General features: G+C 41.8%; 1 protein-coding gene across 15 annotated transcripts in view; it reads left to right on the forward strand.

Moving 5' to 3' along the window:
• The window catches only part of elavl4 (ELAV like neuron-specific RNA binding protein 4), an 84,549-nt gene that overhangs the window by 54,223 nt on the left and 11,421 nt on the right, over positions 1 to 18,905 (forward strand). For 13 of the 15 annotated variants that reach the window (XM_037115629.1, XM_037115636.1, XM_037115630.1 and 10 more), the window contains 3 exons: positions 722 to 825; positions 4,857 to 5,010; positions 17,051 to 17,285. In XM_037115629.1, coding sequence (XP_036971524.1) covers positions 722 to 825; positions 4,857 to 5,010; positions 17,051 to 17,285 — 493 coding nt within the window. The remainder of the gene's footprint in view (positions 1 to 721; positions 826 to 4,856; positions 5,011 to 17,050; positions 17,286 to 18,905) is intronic. The other 2 variants (XM_037115623.1, XM_037115625.1) reach the window with 1 other exon arrangement.

Below are 18,905 nucleotides of genomic sequence, written 5' to 3' on the forward strand. Positions count from 1 at the left end.
ATCAGCTTTTCCATCTGCAGCACATTCAGTCCTATTCAGTTAGGTCATTATCATGACATGAAATATAAGGTGGAGGCATTTTATTTCTATCTCAGAATTGGTAGCTTTTTGTGCTTTTGTTTGACCAGGATTGTCTCTTGAATGATCATTAGCTGGTCTTTTTAAAGTATTAGTCGAACGGAGGGGTTAACATAGTCCCTCAAGGGGTATGAGGACCTGGAAAGAGGCTGTCTCATTCTTTAAATATTATACAGCTCAAATCTGCAGGGTTCTGGCAACAGAGCGGGCTTTACATGACACATGGTTGACACCAAGTCACACCAAGACTCTTGGCGCTGCGGGCAGGAGTCACTGTGATTTTGTCAGCAGCAATGAAGGATGTCGAAAATGCATGACGTCCAAGAGTGTGTCTATGGTTGGGAGCAATGGTTGGGTATCATTTTTGTTTTTAGGAAGGATCAAACTCTGGTCAGCGAATCACCCAGCTTTATTATTGTGTAGTCTAAATATAGATTTCGCTATTCCTTATAGACTACCAATCATTTTAAAAACATGACACTAGATGCAAAATACGAAGATCGGTTTCTGTCTCCCCTCAAGTCTTCAAGTGTGGATAATGAGCATAAATTAACATGTTTCCTTGTCGTCAGTGAGCAAATTGAAGTGATTAATTTGAGATCACGTTTTAAAAGCTTTTCTTTCCCTCTTTTTGGCATTTCAGGACAGAGTCTGGGCTACGGCTTCGTCAACTACATCGATCCAAAGGACGCAGAGAAAGCCATCAACACGTTAAATGGACTCAGACTTCAGACCAAAACGATCAAGGTAACCACACTCATTTAATCAAGTCTAAATAAAACATTTTTTCCACAAGTATTTCCATTACAAATACATCATTTACACAGTGTATTTTTCATGTGCAACTAAATGTTTCAAAAGCATTGAGCAACATGTGAAATATAAATATATAATAAATATAATCAAAATAAAAAAAAAATCAAGATTAGGTTTATTATAAATATAAATGATAGAATTATGGTAAATGTATAAAGTTATATAAGGCTGCTTTCTTCTCTCTCAAATGCTTTTCGATAGTGATAGCTGTTAGTGAGTGAGCTGGAAGGTGAGATGGGATTAACAGCATCGAGCTGTTAACGAGCATCAGAAAAATAAAAAAGACCATCTGAATCAAATAGACACATTAAAAAGCTTGTGACTGTGGCTGATATGCTAATTATTTTCCAAATGTCAACATGTAAAGGTGAAATTATGTATATATTGCTGAGTGAAAGGGAAGAAACACATCAGTCACCGCATGTTTTCCAAAATAATTGAAGGCTCTGTTATTGCATTTTAATGGCATGACTAATATGCCATGTTGCTGGTGGTTGTCACAGAGGTAAAACAGATAAATCAGTGCCAGCACTGTGCTGTTCCCCCGGCAAATATGTTTTTAAGGCTAAAAATTTGACTTAGTAGTTTTTACACAACATCAACATATCAGCATCCCCCCGGATCATGGCCTGCTGATGTATTGTGGCTTTTAAACTGGGCAGTAATCTGTTGCTCTCTGGTAATCCCTGGATTCTCATTTTCTGTCATCTGATCTAATCTAATCTAATCTAATCTAATCTAATAGGATAGGATTAGCTTGCAGTTGCAAGGGGAATCCCCGTGAGAATCCCTCTATTCCAGAGACAATATGCACTGCCTGACCTGGCCTCGGTTCAGTACAGCTTGCTGGCTCTTGTCTAGTAATGCCATGGGGTACAAAAGAGAGATAGAGAGTAATATTGTGTTTTTTGTATGTGAAGTAAGAGTGACTATCTGTTATCTTTTATTCTGTTTGAGGTGGGCTTTGTGGTGGTTTGACATGTTTATGATAGGTGGCTCGTTTCTCTATTTGTGTTGTTATTTCTTTTTTTTGGTCTGCACATGTGTGATCAGGTCATTGTGGCCCACATTTTCAGCTCACCACTTTGTGAAACACATGATTACATAAGGGATATTGCCTGTTTTAATCAGGACCCCATGAACCAAGTCCTGACCAAGGCCACAGCGTTTTGAGATCTAGATAAGACCAAGACTTTGATGGGTTGAGACTAAATCAAGACCAAGGCAAAGGCAGGATGAGACTGAGTCAAAACCAAGACCAGTACGAGTCCCACCATGCCTGACACATGATAAAATGCAGAACATGCAAACCATAGGGACTCCTGAAAACGTTCTGAAAGATCCACGTTCACATGAAAACACCAACAGAAGAAAAATTAAAGTTCACCTCTTTTATTGCCATAAATATTAGAGCCCAACTAATGTATCAGTTGATTTTTGATATCACAAATATTGATCAGTATTGTGTATGCAGTCACGGTCTTGACTGGTCCAGAATCCTCTTTGTCCAAGACAGAAACAAGACCAAGGTAAAGAGTGATACAATAATATTATATGGGCTTTGGAATCAGTCAACACAGTTCTTTTGCAAATGATTGTATTCTGTTTTAATTAACGTCTGTAGGGTTGGAGTTGTAACATTAACATGGAGGTCACCTAACATTGAAACCTTTGCAAAAATAGGCATTTTAAATAAAAAGACTGGAAAAAGTTGAAGGTCATTTATGAAGCGTGAAATTCATGAGGTCTTTATTGAGTGTAGCAGTCTGAGTTCACGGATTTTCACCCTCACACTCTCATGACACAAGCGGTTGCCTCTAGTTGTCCCTGAGATAAAGGCGGCCTTCGTAATGACAGAAGACAACTCTGCATCTCTGTCTGCCGCTATCGCTCTTTCACACTTCATTTCCTCCTTCCTACCACCCTCTCTCGTTGCTTTCTCTCTCCACAACAGACTGAAATACCCCAAAGGTAACAAGGTAAAAGGCAGCACGGTGATTCTAAAATTAAGTTTGGCGCTCTTTCATGTCACACCCTTCCCACTCTCTGCCACTACACTTGTGAGGAAACGCTTGGCCCAGAGATTCGCATGCTCTCGGGCGATGTGTCTCTCTGTAGTGTGTTTGAGTTGGTTTCGCTGCTGCGGTTCCCTCCACCATGACACCTCGGATTTTGTCAGCGATGCTGCTTTCTTACCGAGGCGTGAGGGGAAGCAGCATGCCAAAGGTGAGAGGAGCTCACTGTGACATGCATGCACATAATCTCACACACTTTTTCTAACTTTCCTGCGCACGCACACTCGAACACGCACACTGTTTCACACATGCACCACGCCACACTTGTACACAATACCGCTAACAGCTTGAGGAGGTGTTGATGGATTAGACATCTGGAGTTGGCTGACAAGGAGCGAAAATGAGGGAAAGCTGCACAGAGAAGAAAAGAGGAGCAAAAAAGAGGCAGAATCTGGAAGAGAGAAAAAAGGTTTAGCAAGGCAGCGTGCAGGAAGGAAGCAGAAGGAAAAGACCGCGCACGCGAGAAAGGAGGGAGATGCAGAGAGGAAGAGGAAGACAGAGGAGCTGTGCAGAGAGGCCAAAGAGGAAGATGTGTGAAAGAAAAGTGAGACATGGGGAAAGCCAGCTGTTCCCAATCCCATTCTCCCACCGTTAGACTTCAGCAGGATTTCCATGCTGTTGCTCACGGATATGACAGCATATCCACCATATTTGCCTGACTTTAACCTTATTTGATGGCTTATGTCTCCACATGTCAAAGGTAATGAAAGCACTGCAAGGGAAAGCTGCTCCAGTCAGCAGCTGTAGTAATGGGATTTACGCATCTTTTGCTGAAGCAAAATCAGGTCTACACATGAGGATGTTGGGGACAACGTTTGACAAGTGAAAGTTCACTGGTAGAAAGCTGCTGCTGGGAGTCGCACGGTACAGTCTAACTAGTTATGCAGCTCTCGCAATATGGACAATTACAGACATACTATTCTAGGAAGGAGACCGTGAATCACTGGGAAGTAGCATTGAGAGCTGCGTGTTTGTATGCATCTTAATAAGCATGTGCTTGCGCATATGTGTTAATGTATGTGTGCTGAGGAGGAGCAGCTGTGACAATGAGGAACTGGGTGAAATTATGTGGGTGAGTGGTACTATGAGAAAGTCTCTCTTATTTCCTCTGAGACTGCTGACCTGGAGAGTGTTGCAAGGGAGAGAATTGAATCGATTTCTGTGCATTGTTTGTGTTTGTAAGTATGGGTATGGTCACGTGTTCTTTTACAGCAGATCTTCTCTATGTGAAAATTGTAGATATACAGGTTTTACATAGTCTGTATACCTGCTTAATGACACTAAACAGTGAAAACCTTTCTTCAGGGTTCACAAGGCTAAATTGCACTCTGAAAAGCTTTTGGTCATACTAATATGTAAATTCCAAAGCTGAGTTAAAGAAAGGCATCTGCAAACACAACTTATTGACTCTTGCATGTTTATTCATTCACATTTAACTCAGAATAGTGCTTAAATTCAACAGGGTGAGTGAGGATGCTTTTTGGTCAAAGTCTTAATACTATTAATCCTGTTCCCCTGGCCACCTGAGCTGTCCTTTCAAAGTAAAACACCTGTGGTTTCTCCTCAAGGGAACAAAGTTTCCTTTGCCTCCTCCAGCAAACGACTCAAGTGTTATCTCTCCAGTGTTCTAAGCAGCTAAATCTTTTCCTGACAACGATAATCCCCACGGCAAGGTGTGCTAAGAAAATAGTCACATTTTCCTCCCTGAGGATCCAACGACCCACACCCTGCCCATCCAAAACACACACACACACACAAAATCTTGCTCCCCTCACACTTTAATCTTGTTTAAATTTAAAACCCCTCCCAGGATATTAATGAGTAATAAAGCACTGGAGCCCCAATTTATTTATAGAGGCCCCTAAGTCTATGTGTTTATTTCCACAGGTGTCATATGCCCGACCCAGCTCAGCCTCCATCCGTGATGCCAACCTGTATGTGAGTGGCCTGCCCAAGACTATGACCCAGAAGGAGCTGGAGCAGCTCTTCTCCCAGTATGGGCGCATCATCACCTCCCGCATCCTCGTCGACCAGGTCACAGGTATCCATGGGGCAGCACCTCCTCTTTCTTTCACAATTTTACAGAGATACACATGATCATTCAGACGTCAAAACCCACACGCATACTATATGTGTTCAGTGATAAAATGTGATTGTATTGTTTGTTAAATGTCTGTGTTTTGCTTGTGTTGTGCAGTCCTGTGTGACTATTTGATTAACATTTGATGTTTAGACACATCTGTAATATTAGGCTTTAATGATTACATTTGAATCACAGATCAAAGTCATAAAAAAGCCGTGGTTTTAAAATTTTTACCACAATCCTTAAATATTCTCATGTCCATCTGGATCCAAGTATTTTCTGTGTGCTGCTCAATGCAGAAGATCTTTTTACCCGTTGCTCAAGTAGCAACACATTTTCTTCAGCCAAGCAAACATGGCAGCTGGAAGTGACACATTTCTGCTCACTTGTCTCTTCTGAAACCGTAAAATAGTAAACTCAAGCGTAACAGTTAAGTAGGTCTGCGGTTTATTTTAGCACCATGCATCAGTCACACTTAATGTTTTTTTATTCTACAGACCACCTTCCTTCTTTCACCTTTGCATAAAAATAGTGCAGATTGAGTACCCAATGAGCATGAAAAACATTAAAGCCATTGACAAAGAACGGCATACTGAAAACATTTGCACAAACAAAAGTACATCCAACATATGTGTGTAGTGAAAGAATCATGTTCGACCATACTGCTCTATGAAGTCAAAGCATAGTGAATACAATTTTCATCAAAATTGAGGTATGACTGTAACTGAACATTTAATTGTCTGATTTATGTTGTTCCAATAATTCCATAAGTTCTATCTTGCACAGTCTTGGAGAAATAAAGGATGCAACAATTGCAGTTATGACATAATTCAACCAAAAACCAAACAGCAGACTGCAGTAAGTGTTGTTGCTGCAGTATGTGTTGGTTTTGGCTGCAATCTGTTACAGCTGTCTATTAAGACAGGGATGAGATTATGTTGTGTGAGAGCATATATCTAATTGTTGAAATAGATTTACATATTTTTTTTCTTGATAGGTTAAACCTCACAAAACACTATTTGAGGGTTGCCTGAATTGTTCTTAATTACTCAGCTATTTCAGCTTGGTTGTAAAGATCAAAATGATTAAACACAGATATGATGTAACAAGAAATTAAATTAGATTTATATTTTCTCAGGAAGAACAGAGAGAAAATTGTAGCTCCTGCACTTTGTAGTAGTAAATGGAAATACTCAATGCTTAGTTACATTCCATCACTGTGTACCAGTATCTGAATACATTGATTTAAACCGTATCGCCCAGCGTTATTGTCCACCAAGCATTGCCAAGTGAGTGAGTGACCTCAACAGGAAATGATATCTCTGACCACGACCCCAACTGAGGGCGCTGCAGTAAAAACAATGATTCCATGAGGGGCACAAGCTGTGTAATATACATGCTCAATTACACATTCCACTACATCCAAAACACAGGAATGAATCACATCAGCCCCTCGAGTTGCAGAAGAACCCCTCCAGCGTGTCTCTTAGATCCATTTCAGGGGTTGTGTGCGTGCCTACAGGCTGCAACCTGCTCCAGTGTTATGTGCAATGTGTACTGATGAAGCAGAAAGGGAGCAGCATGCTGTAAGCCACACTCATTTGCCTAAGCAGAATAAATCACTGCTGGCGGTGAAGTGCACGCCTGTCTGTACACACTGAGCAGATGAGGAGAGAGAGCGTGAGAGAGAAGAGTGGAAAGAAGCGGAGGAAAGGAAAACAAAGGAGAGGCAAAGGAGACAGAGGGGAGTGCAGACAAGGGTGGGGGGAGGCAGAGAGAATGGAAAGAAAGGCAAGTAACAGTGAGTGTGGATGAGCAGAGACGTGGGAAGGAGAGGAAATGAGACGAGGGAGGAAGCAAAGGGAGGAGAGCAGCGGAAGGGAGAAGGTAGACAAAAGAGATGGAGCCATTTCTACCCTCATCAACACACATTTAGATGAAGTAGGCACATCCCCTGCCCATTTATTTTACCAACAGACCGGTCATACCAACATGCTTCTTAGACGCAGGGGACTTCTAGCAAGGCCACAGAACACACCATGTCCAACCACTGCCACCGTCAATAACACAAATCTCAACACAGTGCTGGTTTTGCTGCATTTGCCATGTGGTGATTCTTGACTGGAAAGTATGAAGCGCAGATGCGGTGCTGGAGCAGTTCACTTCCACCTTTGGGAATAATGTGAACACAAACAAATTGGTCACTTGAGAGAAGTGTTTCACAATCATTCGTTTCACTTCCTGTGATTTAAATTGACGGTCAATGACTTAATAATCATACATTCCTCCCCTAAGATATCATTAGATTCCTACATTTTGATGTCACTCTCCAGCCAAAACACAGTTTACAACATGCAAGCAGTTCCATGTTTAAGAGGCAGTACACACTGTACAGTAATTCTGACAATATGTGTATTTCCTTCCCCTGTTTTTGTGTTTCTTTACCCAACAACAAAGTATTAAAACCAATAAGAATCTTTCACTTTAGGCTAACTGGTGACTTATTTTTTTTAGAATAAGCTAATTGAAGCATCCCTCTGGACACATTTTTAGATTTATATAAAAGACTATACAAATGTGTTTCTGATACAGTCTTTCCACCAAAAAAGCATTTAGTATCTTGTTCACATCTTCAGTCAATAAGCACAATAAAGCTGGAACACTCAACTCTAAAAACATATGTAGTAGAGGCGGACTTGAAATCACACACCAAACTGTACTTACTTTATCTAATGGTGTTCGTCAAGTCTTTTGAGTGCCACAGTTGATGTGATTTCACCTGACTTATACCTCGTGAACCCGTGAACATTTTATCCACAGCAATCGTGACCAGACAGTTTTTGCTTGTAGGATGCAGATTTACCACTGGTCAGTACACTCTTTCTCACACAGAGCAGGAGGTGTTGAAACACCCTCATATACATTAATGTCTTTCCTGACTACCACCTGACCTACTCCCCATATACCTGCTTTAAAACTGAAACCTACAAAGACTCGCAAACGCACACACAGACACGGACACACATGGACACAAATTATTATAATGTGAGAGAGATGTTCTGCAAGGTGTCCCCAGAGGGATAAGGATCAGCAGGAGAAATGTTAATGATCAATTAGATGTTAGAGTTGCTGGTGATTAAAAACATGGAGGACTTTAGAAGGGCCCTGAGAGTAGTATGCTGGCATCATTGACTCATCTTTCTCTTCTCTCTCCGTTACTGTACCACGCATACACACACACACACACACACACACACACACACACACACACACACACAAGAGATAGACACACACACACCCACGCAATCGCTGCCATTAAGAGAGAAATGGGCTGCAAATTAAAACTCTCCTGTGACTGCCAAAAATGTAAGTACAAAACAAGAAACGAGAGGCAGAGAAAAAGTGGGAGACAGACAGATTGGTGGTGTGTGTCAGACGGGTTTGCAGTCCAAAAAGTGGTGCAAAGTCCATGTAGTCTACCTCAGTATGTCTTAATGTTCATTTTGTGGCCTCGAGAGGAAGAAAATGTAATCCACTAACGTCATTAGCTATGTCGGACTTAGGTCATTGTGTATGTTGTTGAAATGATATCATCATTATGACTTGAAGTCCAGTCCCAGAGATTTAATGTCTCCTCTTAAGACACACCCAAGCTCCACCCACAGAGTCAGCTAGAGAGTGGAGCGATGCACGGACTGCAATGCATGGAAACAGCGATGATACTTAAAGTTGTTGAAGTAACGGATGTTCTCTAGTGACCACTGGCAGATGGGCTGATGATCCCCAGCTCCTGCTCGGTTAAATTGGGAACATGAAGTCTGCTCTCTAAATGACCTCCTCATCAACAGGATGCACCCTGCAGTCACTCTTCAGCGCATGAAGACAAGCAGCGACTTTAAAAAACATCGCTGTTAGCATCATTCACAATCAGAGACAGCTGAGGCAAAAATCCACTAAAACTACCAAATTGCCCCCAGAGACTCAGAGAGCGAATGCAACATCAATTTGACAAGGATATCTCTGAGGAATCGTCCCCCCGCCCTCCTCTCTGCCATCCTCTGCCCATTGATTTCTTCTGAGTGGATAAGCATATTTTGTCTGTTTAGCAGCACAAATAGTGCAGGCCGGATTCCTCCTCCTTTCTTTTCTTCCTAACCTTCAGGGAAGGCAGCCGGGCCATGATCTTGTGCTCTGACAGCCGGTTTGGACTAGCCTCAATTTGAAACAGATATAATATCAGAGACAGCCTCTGGTCGATAGTTGGCCATTCCTAGTTCTCCATCCCGGACCTGTGTGTGAGCAGAGGTCAATGCTTACCTGATCAATGAGTGCAAATACAATCGATCCACATACTTGGCTTCGACAAACGCCGGCCCTGATGCGAAACTAAATTGCTACTGAGTGCCTGTGTTAGGATTGGCTGTGAAAAGGCTGATTCCGTGCTCCGTTCATGTGGGATGGAAGGCAGCAATGGGAAAGATTCCCATGGTAACCGGCCGCAAGCGTCCGTGGCATTGGTGCCAGTATTACTGATAACAAGTTGGTTTTGGTACACTGAATGAATAGTTATTTGCCGTCAAGCTGCAGTCGTGTAATAGGCAAGTTGCTCCTCATCAAAGTTCACAAATGTGCTGCCAGAAGTGCATGATCGGCCTTTTAAAGTTAGAATCATGTTGTCCTTAATTAGTTACAGCCCTGTCGTGCTATAATTCGCTCGCATAACCTTCAGCATTGCTCAACACAGGAGCTCTTGCTCACATTTACAGACTCCGTCGGAGGCTAGAAAGATTTGATAATGTTTACATGCAGCATTGCCTCGTGACTCATCCCCCACCTAAAATGTAATTGAAACACCACTTTTGCCAGATAACATGGAGAGAAGGCCAGAAAGCACACAGCTGTGCCCCCTTTAACAGAAAGATCTCAGTATCCAGCAGCCTGGTGTTGGTTGGGTTCACTCGCGATACATAGTATGCAATATCAAGATGATACAACTGCGCTCTCTGTGATTTTGTTTAAGTGAGGAGCTGGTTAGACACTCATATTTGTCCTACAACTTTTAGATAGGTGTAGTGATTAATCAAGGAAGGAAAAGTTTACATTCTGTCTAAAAGCAGTGTGGGTCTAGTAATCTGCAGTACAGGCTGATTTACTGGCATTTATCTCTATAGTCGTAATTATCTTGTGTTGTTGGTGTTGATTTAAATGTGACTTCTGGTTGGACCATATTTATTCAAAACTGTTTTATTCAGTGATGTTCTGTAGCTGCACATTTTTGTCAAGCGTTCCTTTTCCTCTTACGATTGAAATCACCAAATTCACCAGCCAGCAAGAATTATTATACAGATCAACTCTGCTGCTCTCAGAGTACCCTCAAAGCCAATTTTCACCAAAATACCAACATCTCACTGTGCTGTCTCATCTGCATAGAACTCCCGTCTCTTTTTTTTTCACCTTTTTGCCATTCCTGCTGCACTGGGTGCAAAGAAAGACCAAAACAACATCCATTTCAAGGTCAGGGCAAGGGCCACTACATAGTGCTGCTCGCACTAATCTTTCCAATACCATGAAAATGGAGCCCTAGAAGTTTCCTCACAAACCCACCTTCATCTTTGGTTTCCTCTTACATTTACACCATTCAGGTTTGCACTGTTTTTTCTCAAAGGAATTACCCTTCCTCTGTACACTTGGTACGTTCTCTCCTCTCGACTTGAATAATGGATGTTCCCCTTCAGACTGACACCACACCGAATCCCTGTTCTCCTCCTGTTCAGTGGTAGAGAACAGAACGGTCAAGGTAATACGAGCGGAGAGAGGTGCACCCTCTAGGTGGCATGACTGCAGCCTTGACTCGCACTATCGTCTCATCCCCATCTCTCTCCCTTTTTGTTTTTTTTATTCCAGTGCCTACTCTCTCCACAGTAGCCAACAAACATGCACACATACAGATATGCACATCGGTACATGTGCGCACACACATCAGACAGATGGTTGAAGCTCTGCTTTGACAAAGGCTAAAGCACAGGGCACCTCCACTCTTCAAAGTCCCTTCGTCTCTCCTCTCACTGCTTTTTCAAATGCCATCTGTACCCAGGCACACTAATGTTACTTAAAACAAGGACATTGCATTTTTTTTTCTCCTCACATAATTAGAAGACAGCAGGAAGAGGGTTTCTTTCTGCCTCTGCCACGTTGTAAATCTTTTGAACAGGCAAGTCGAATCATTTGATACAGTTGGCACAATATAGCCGTCAGGAAGCAAGATGGAGCATTGGAGTAAACCTGAAAACATTTTTGCGACTTTCCCTCTGTGTGCGTGCATCGATTGCATGTGTCTGTATCTGCCTGCCGACAAGGATACGACACACACTGGATGCTTGAAAGCGAAAAAAGAAAGTGCGTGTCTTTCATTAAACTGCAGCCAGGTTTCTCACCACTCTCCTCTCCTCTGGTCTCTCAGAGGAGCAGTCATTTCTCTCCGTCAGTCAGTCAGTGTTTGGGGAAATAATAGTGGGTTTTAGAGAAAGAGCGGCTTTGTTTGGGTAGGAGCAAGCAAGAATAGCTCTGTTTCCTTTCATCATCATCCTTTTACCGTCACCTCCTAACATTCCCCTCTATCACCTTCTCTCCTTTTGTCCTTTCCTTCCTCACTTCTCGTTCTTTTTTCATTCCCACTGTGCCCATCCCCACCCCCAGCACTCACTCTCCATCTGCCCCCACCACACCAAAACCTCTCTCCCTCTGTCCCCCCCCTCCCAGACTGAGGTAGCGTGTTATTAGTAAGGCAGCCAATGTGCCTGTCGGTGTGTGTTAGGGAGAGATAAGCACAGGTAGAGAGAGTTACATAAGCCTCCGTTGATTACTGTGGAGGAGAGGGAGAGCGGAGAAAGAGAGTGAGAAGAAGAAGAGAGAGAGGGAGTGAGAAAGACAGATTGCTGTACCTTAGTAAGTACATTGTGCTCTAATGTTGCCTGTATGGCTGGCTGGCCGTTGATAAGTAGGCAAGGCTTCTGGGGCTGGTTGAAAGGACAGTCATTAGGTTGGACTCTGCAGACTGGCAGGCTGCTTCATAGATTGCAAGTTAGTTTTTTGTTATAATGTTTAGCAGGAGAGAAATAAACTCTTCTAAGGTTTAATATGTTAATAAGGCGCGGCAGCTGAAATAAAGGACTGCTAAATACACCTTGAGTGTGGATTAATTGTGCGCATTTTTACACATCATTAATTACCAGCCGTGACAGCATCAGCTAATTATGTTTTCCACTTGTGAGTCTGCGTGTGTCATCATGGCAGAGCGTGGTCCAGGAGTTACCTGTTTTAGCAGGAACTACCTATAAAGCAGTTTTAAGTACTTTGAACTTTGGACTGATCGTCATTAGTGTGACAGCGTCACAGCAGGTTGAGAGGAGACCTAATGTGTTGTTTGTTTTTCTCCTTTCCTTCAGTGTTTTCTATACAGTTTTTTCATGTGCATGTTAAAGGTCTTGAAAATTAAAAAGGTTACACACACACCAAAAGGGGCTTCTCACCCCCAGAGAAAGAAACTGCTCCTCAAGCGCCTCGTCAGTGGTCCTGCCTTTAATTCCGTGACTTCATATAATATCAGACATTTGCAATTAATTTATGCCTAGCCACAAGTTTGGCTCATAAGAATTGATTTAGCACAGCTGTTTTGTTGTCGTGCAGGTGTGCTGACCAATCAGATGACACCAGGTATTCAGGAGGGCAAGTCTTAAGGAGACAGGAGCTAAAACAGAGCGTTTCAGACAGAGCAGGACTACAAAGCTGCAGCACTGAACAGAATGAGAAAACTGATGTGTTTTTTGAGTATGAAAGCATGTAAGCCAGTTCTGGTGGTAATCCAAGATAAAAAAAAAAATTGAATTTGAGAATGAGCATAATGGATCTACTTTACAGTTTCATGTCATGTAACACTCCAGTAATCTCCACTGAGTAGTCATCGGTCAGAACGTGACCATGTTGACTGCAAGAAGCTTTTTTCTTAAATAAATACTAAATATCTGAATAATATTAAGAAGGACTTTTGTGTACTTACAGTCAATCCCAAATTCATCTACATGCTACTGCTACAAATAACAACTCCCCGAATATGTATTAATCTGCAGTTGAAAATTACGTCATACAGATGTATATTTTGCTTGTGCTTTAATAATGTTTGGTAGAAACTACAGTGTTAGCTGTTTCACAGAGTTACCTAAAATATCAATCTTAAAGAAATAAATTAAATGTTACATGTGTACACGTTATACTGCACAGTATATACTTAAGTACAAATTATACACATCTCACTGGAGCGTCCAGGACAGCCTTCAGTCTCGCCCACGCTATCTTGAAATCTTACAGGAGGAATATTTCGGTTTAAGTTTGAGGGCAGGTCTGAGGAAAGTCACACATTAGTGAGAGTCTTAAGATCACATTGTTTCATTTGTTTGTTGTTAATATTTTATTGTTGATGCTAAGTAAAACTTAAGACTGTGTTGAACCTATCCTTTAACAAACTAATGCTGGAAAACTAACAAAAGATAAAGGCAGAGGCAGTACATAATCCTGCTTGTCTTCCAGTCATTTTGTATTATATCAATGATTTGATCTGATGCGACAACTTCAGAACAAGCTTATCATGAATACAGTTTGGGAATATTTGATAAGCTAATGTGATGTCTGGTGAACCCCATGACATAAATATACATTCAGCATAAACAGCAAGGTGTGCAAAGCAAAACATAAGGAAAAAGTAAACAGGATGGTCAGTAGAAAAGGTCAGTGCTGTCTGCTCATACTTCACAACATACGCACAAACTTCGCACACTTACATCCGCAGGTTAGGTTCACATTTCACACCACTATTAGATGTTTTTCCTGCACATTGACCCATCACTCTTCTGTAGTTATACTGAATGATTTTCTCAGCACAACCTTCACTTGTGACTGAGGGCCCACTTCACTCTCCTGCATCTGAACCAAAGAACATCTATTTTATTTAAACAGCTAAACTCGGTGTAGCGTATTCTTATTGTAACTTGCATTCTTAAACAAGTGGATTGTGTTATACCCTAGGACTGCTCTAGTCCGCACTGGATACACTGGCACGTGCACATGCATGTGTAGATAGGAAATAATATGTGTGATGAGGTCAACTGCCACCTGACCTGTTTCACCTCCTCACAATGCTGTTGTACAGACTCAAGGACAAGAGTCCCTGCTGTACACTTCAACAAACTCAAGTATACACACATAGTGTGTGTGTGTGTGTGTGTGTCTCTCTCTCTCTCTCTCTCTCTCTCTCTCTCTCTCTCTCTCTCTCTCTCTCTCTCTCTCTCTCACACACACACACACACACACACATACATACACACATACACATATATACGCACTCTGAAATCGGTCACGGATGATAGTAAATGATCGTGGACAAATCTTCTCCTCTCTGTTCACACTTCATTCTCAGTAGCATCTCTTCAAGTCATCACTTAAGATCTGTGTGTGTGTGTGTGTGTATGTGCGTGCACGCGTGTGTGTGTGTGTGCCATGCCTTCATCAGTATGCCAAGCATTTATCCAGGGGCCCTCCAGCCAGAACCAGCTCAGGAGCAGCTCAAGGCCAAACAAGTGTGAGGATTAAAGGACAAATACAGTGCTCTCTTCTGCTCTTTCCTCTGAGCAGAGGAAGTAAATGAGCAATGCTCACCTCTTCCTTAACTACCGCAGAGGTGCCCTTGAGCATGGCCCTACCCTTGCCATCAAGCAGCAGTTTTTGTCGTGAAATTGGATAGACTCCAGTTATCAGGCATATTGCTTGAAATATATTTATAAATGTCTTTTACCAATCACAGACTGTACTGACTGTAGCTCAAAACAGCTCTCCCAGAAGACACAGCACTGACCCCTATTTTACCTCACACACTGCACATGGATGGCAACTACAGTAATAAAGGAAGAAAAACTGCAGGAACAACAGTGGTTGTTGTTTGCACTGTGTAGATCCCGTTAGAATTATTATTCTTCTGCCTCAGACAAGCTAATTAAAATGTACAGGTTCAGAGTTGGCACAAGAGGAAGTAAAGAAGGGGAACATGTGAACGGCTGTCAGGGGAGAGGGAGCAAGAAAAAAAGAAAAAAGAAAACAGAATAATTCACACTCAATAGGAGTTAATGAGATCATCAAACAGGTGGAGGGGAAATGCTGTTGATCATATCCAAGTACCGCAAAGTGTGTGGGGTCAGTTAAAACTGCTCCCTGTTGATGACACACAAAACTTAAAGTACTGGCCATCATTTTCCGCTTTTAGAGTTTTTACGAAAAAGGAGCAAACTGATTGAAATTATTTTCACATGAGTTCTTTGTCCTTGCTGCTCCAAAAAGTTGTTTACTGCTGCAGGAGGACACTTATCACCACAGCTTAGAGTAAATTAGGTCCTTTTCCAATGTTGACAGCTAAGAAACGGCTTCCAGTATTTGAAAGAGGCGAGAAAACTGCAGGGAAGTGCAAATGAGCTTCTTAGTCCCTCTAAGTAAGTGAAAAAAAGGTAAAACTGTAGTGTTTGTGCTGTAAATCGTATTTCTAAAATCCGACTTCCAGACACATTTATGCAATAAATCATATTTTAATTCAACAAATGCAAACAACAACAAATACATGTTTTTATTTTATTTTTAAACAAGAAACAAAATAAATCAGCTTCACCTGAAATACTCTTGGTTCTGTGTCCAAAATCAGGACTTATAAAGAGACATTTTTCATCAGTGATTGGCTTTCAAAGAGCAGCTTCTTATTTTGCAGCTCCTCTTGAAAGTAAATAACCTTGTGCTGCTTGTGTCCTGGAGAGAAAAAGAGAACAAAAGGGGGAAGCGAGATGGTCAAGGTGCTTCTCAGAATAAGAATTCGGGGGAACGAGCACTGTGAGACAAGCCAGCAGGAAGTATAAAAAAGAGATGGGGAGAGGGATGGCATGTACAAAAATGTGGAATAACAATAAGGAGGGTTTTTATGTGTGAGAAAGAGACTGCACACAATGATGCTCAAACACAAAATTCCCCTCTTTCTCACTGCCTCTCTTTTATTCAGTCTCAGTCACACAGACATGCCTGTGTGCACACACAGTATTATGTAAATAGTCTCTTCAGCAGAGTGCTGCTGTCACTGAGCGAGCATCCTCTGGGCCATCTAGGCAGCCTCATTAAAACAAGGCACAGCATCCATTAATAGATACCAGTTTGCACGTACACACACACACACACGTATACATATATATATACAGTCAGCAACGCACACAGAGCATTCACAGACACCAATAAAGGACCTCCCAGGAAGCACAGCTCTAAATGTTTCCCTCAGGTGGCAGTCAAAAAATGTCTCCAAGGAAACGGCTCAAATGTCACTGAGAACAATGCGCGAAGAGTGTGTGTATGTCTGACTGTGACTGGAGCATAGCATGGTGGAAGAATGGACTGATAGGCTTTAAAACAGACACAGAGCCAAAGCCAGTTCGCAGCACTAGTCCACGGCTGGTATGTGTCTGTGTAGTAACGTCATGCTATTAATCTCTATCTTTACACCTGCTGTAAATCCTTTTCGGTAAATGCAGCACATCACATTTCAAACATATCTAAATAAAATACAATATACTGATATGAGATAATGTATTTAATACAAATACAAGTCATTTGTAATTTAAAACATACAGCAAGGCATTCCATACAAACTGATGCAATCACATTTTAGCCATTTAGTTGCCTCAATACGGGATGGGTTTCATTTTGTTCTACAATTAATATGAAGTAATTATTTTTTGTTATTTAGTTTATCGTTCAAGTGATTAACAAAAGCAGAAACACTACTTGGGAATATGACATTCGATTTTGTTGGAGTGGGAAAGGACAGAAATCAACGGACCGCATACTATGTACGTATTGATCGTAGCAGTTCCCTCTAAACCCTGTAAAGTAAAAGGGGCCTGTGTTTGTTTGTGATCTGCTGGCCCCGCAGGTGGCTCCCGAGGTGTGGGCTTCATCCGCTTTGATAAGAGGATAGAGGCTGAGGAGGCCATCAAGGGCCTGAACGGACAGAAGCCATCGGGTGCCGCCGAGCCCATCACGGTCAAGTTCGCCAACAACCCCAGCCAGAAGACCAGCCAAGCTCTCCTGTCACAACTCTACCAGTCCCCCAACCGTCGATATCCAGGCCCCCTCCACCACCAGGCCCAGAGGTTCAGGTGAGTGCTGGGGCGAGGCACAGAGATGGGTCAGAGAAGAGGGTGGGGAAGGGTTCAGGTAATGTTGTCACAGCATTTATATTGGGTACATGTATGTGATTTAAGGTGCATAGCTAATGTAGAGTTTCCCAACCTTGGGAGCCGACCAAGTGTAAAATCTACTGATGTTTATTTGGTGACCCAATCAAAATTCTTAAATAAAGTTAAGTGTCTGGTTCCATTGTTCCATTGAACTTTCAGGAAGTAAAAGTGGAATTCGTTTTCTCCAAAACAAGGTTAACTGTTTTACAGGGAGCTTTTTTAAGGCTCAAATGGATGAGACCCTCCCAATTGATTCATTATTATGAAAAGATCTCATTGGAAAATACCTGATTCTTGATTAAAGGTCAAAGGGCTTTGCTTATATGCATAGAAAAAAAAAGGGGTAGGCAGGGTGTTAACTCTTACTCCTGAGGTGCATTGTGGAAAGAAACAGTTTTATATAAGTGTACATGCCCCAATAACAGCAGTAGTAGATTTAATACAATCTCCCTCTTAAAAGACTTAACCTTTTTAAGTATTGTAACCATTTGGCTACCAGGTCGAGCACACAGCTACAACAAAGGAAGCATTTTGAATTTGCTACAGCTCAGATTCACGCCTTCCACTGGCTTCTGTCCACAGCAATAGTCACTGAAGCTCATGAGGATTGTTGTATTTTAAGCCATAAGCCAAGTGTAAAAAAAAAAAAAATAAAAATAAAGTGATTTCTCAGACACAGAGTTAAAGTGATGGCAATAGCAGCTGTAGCACTGTGACATTAACCGGGAGACTTGTAATGGGAATTCAGAATGGGAAATATCCTTCCCAGAACCAGCGGCTTCTCGTGCTTCCCAGATCCATTTCAGAGACTTTATGATGTAACAAAATGAAACACAAAGTGCCTTGGACATAAAAAAAAATAGATTGGGGTCAAGATGGCCATCTGCTCAAAAGGTTGGGAATCTCCAGGTTAATGTGTTAAAAGGAAAGTGAAAGGAAGTTATACGTACACACCCTTATCATTTTACATCTTGAATTCTGAAACTAGTGCGTTGTCTAATGTGTGTATGATTGATATTGTGCTTAACAACTGAACAGCTTCTACACTACCAGTGTGTTTGGGAAGAATAAATGACTAACAGGATTCCTACTTTATATGTGGATATGAAAGATTTATAATGTCTATATCAGTTGTAAACTCAATTTAATTCTTGGTTTATGTGACCATAAACACTTCTGTTCTAAACAACGGGCCTGATTTGGAAAACATTTGCACCAAATGCAATTTACACTGTTCGAACAGGGGATGTTACGCCTCCGCATCGAGAGCATGACTCATAGCCACGTCTGCGTTATCAACACTGATGCAACTTTTTTTTACCTGTGAACATTTATTCCAGAAAATACGTCCCCCTTTTGAACAACAGCTGTGACTTCTGCACCTGGTGCAGGTGTCAATAAAACAGGCCCTGTGAGTGCTCTGTGTGGGTCCACCCAGATCAGAGAGGAACTGTTCATAAGAGACTGTGGGGTTCTGTCGTTCACAACTACGTATTTCCCCTCATTTCATCATGCTGCCATCGAGCCAACACTTCCCAG

Source organism: Acanthopagrus latus, chromosome 11 (assembly GCF_904848185.1).
Source record: "Acanthopagrus latus isolate v.2019 chromosome 11, fAcaLat1.1, whole genome shotgun sequence".
Lineage (NCBI taxonomy): Eukaryota > Metazoa > Chordata > Actinopteri > Spariformes > Sparidae > Acanthopagrus > Acanthopagrus latus.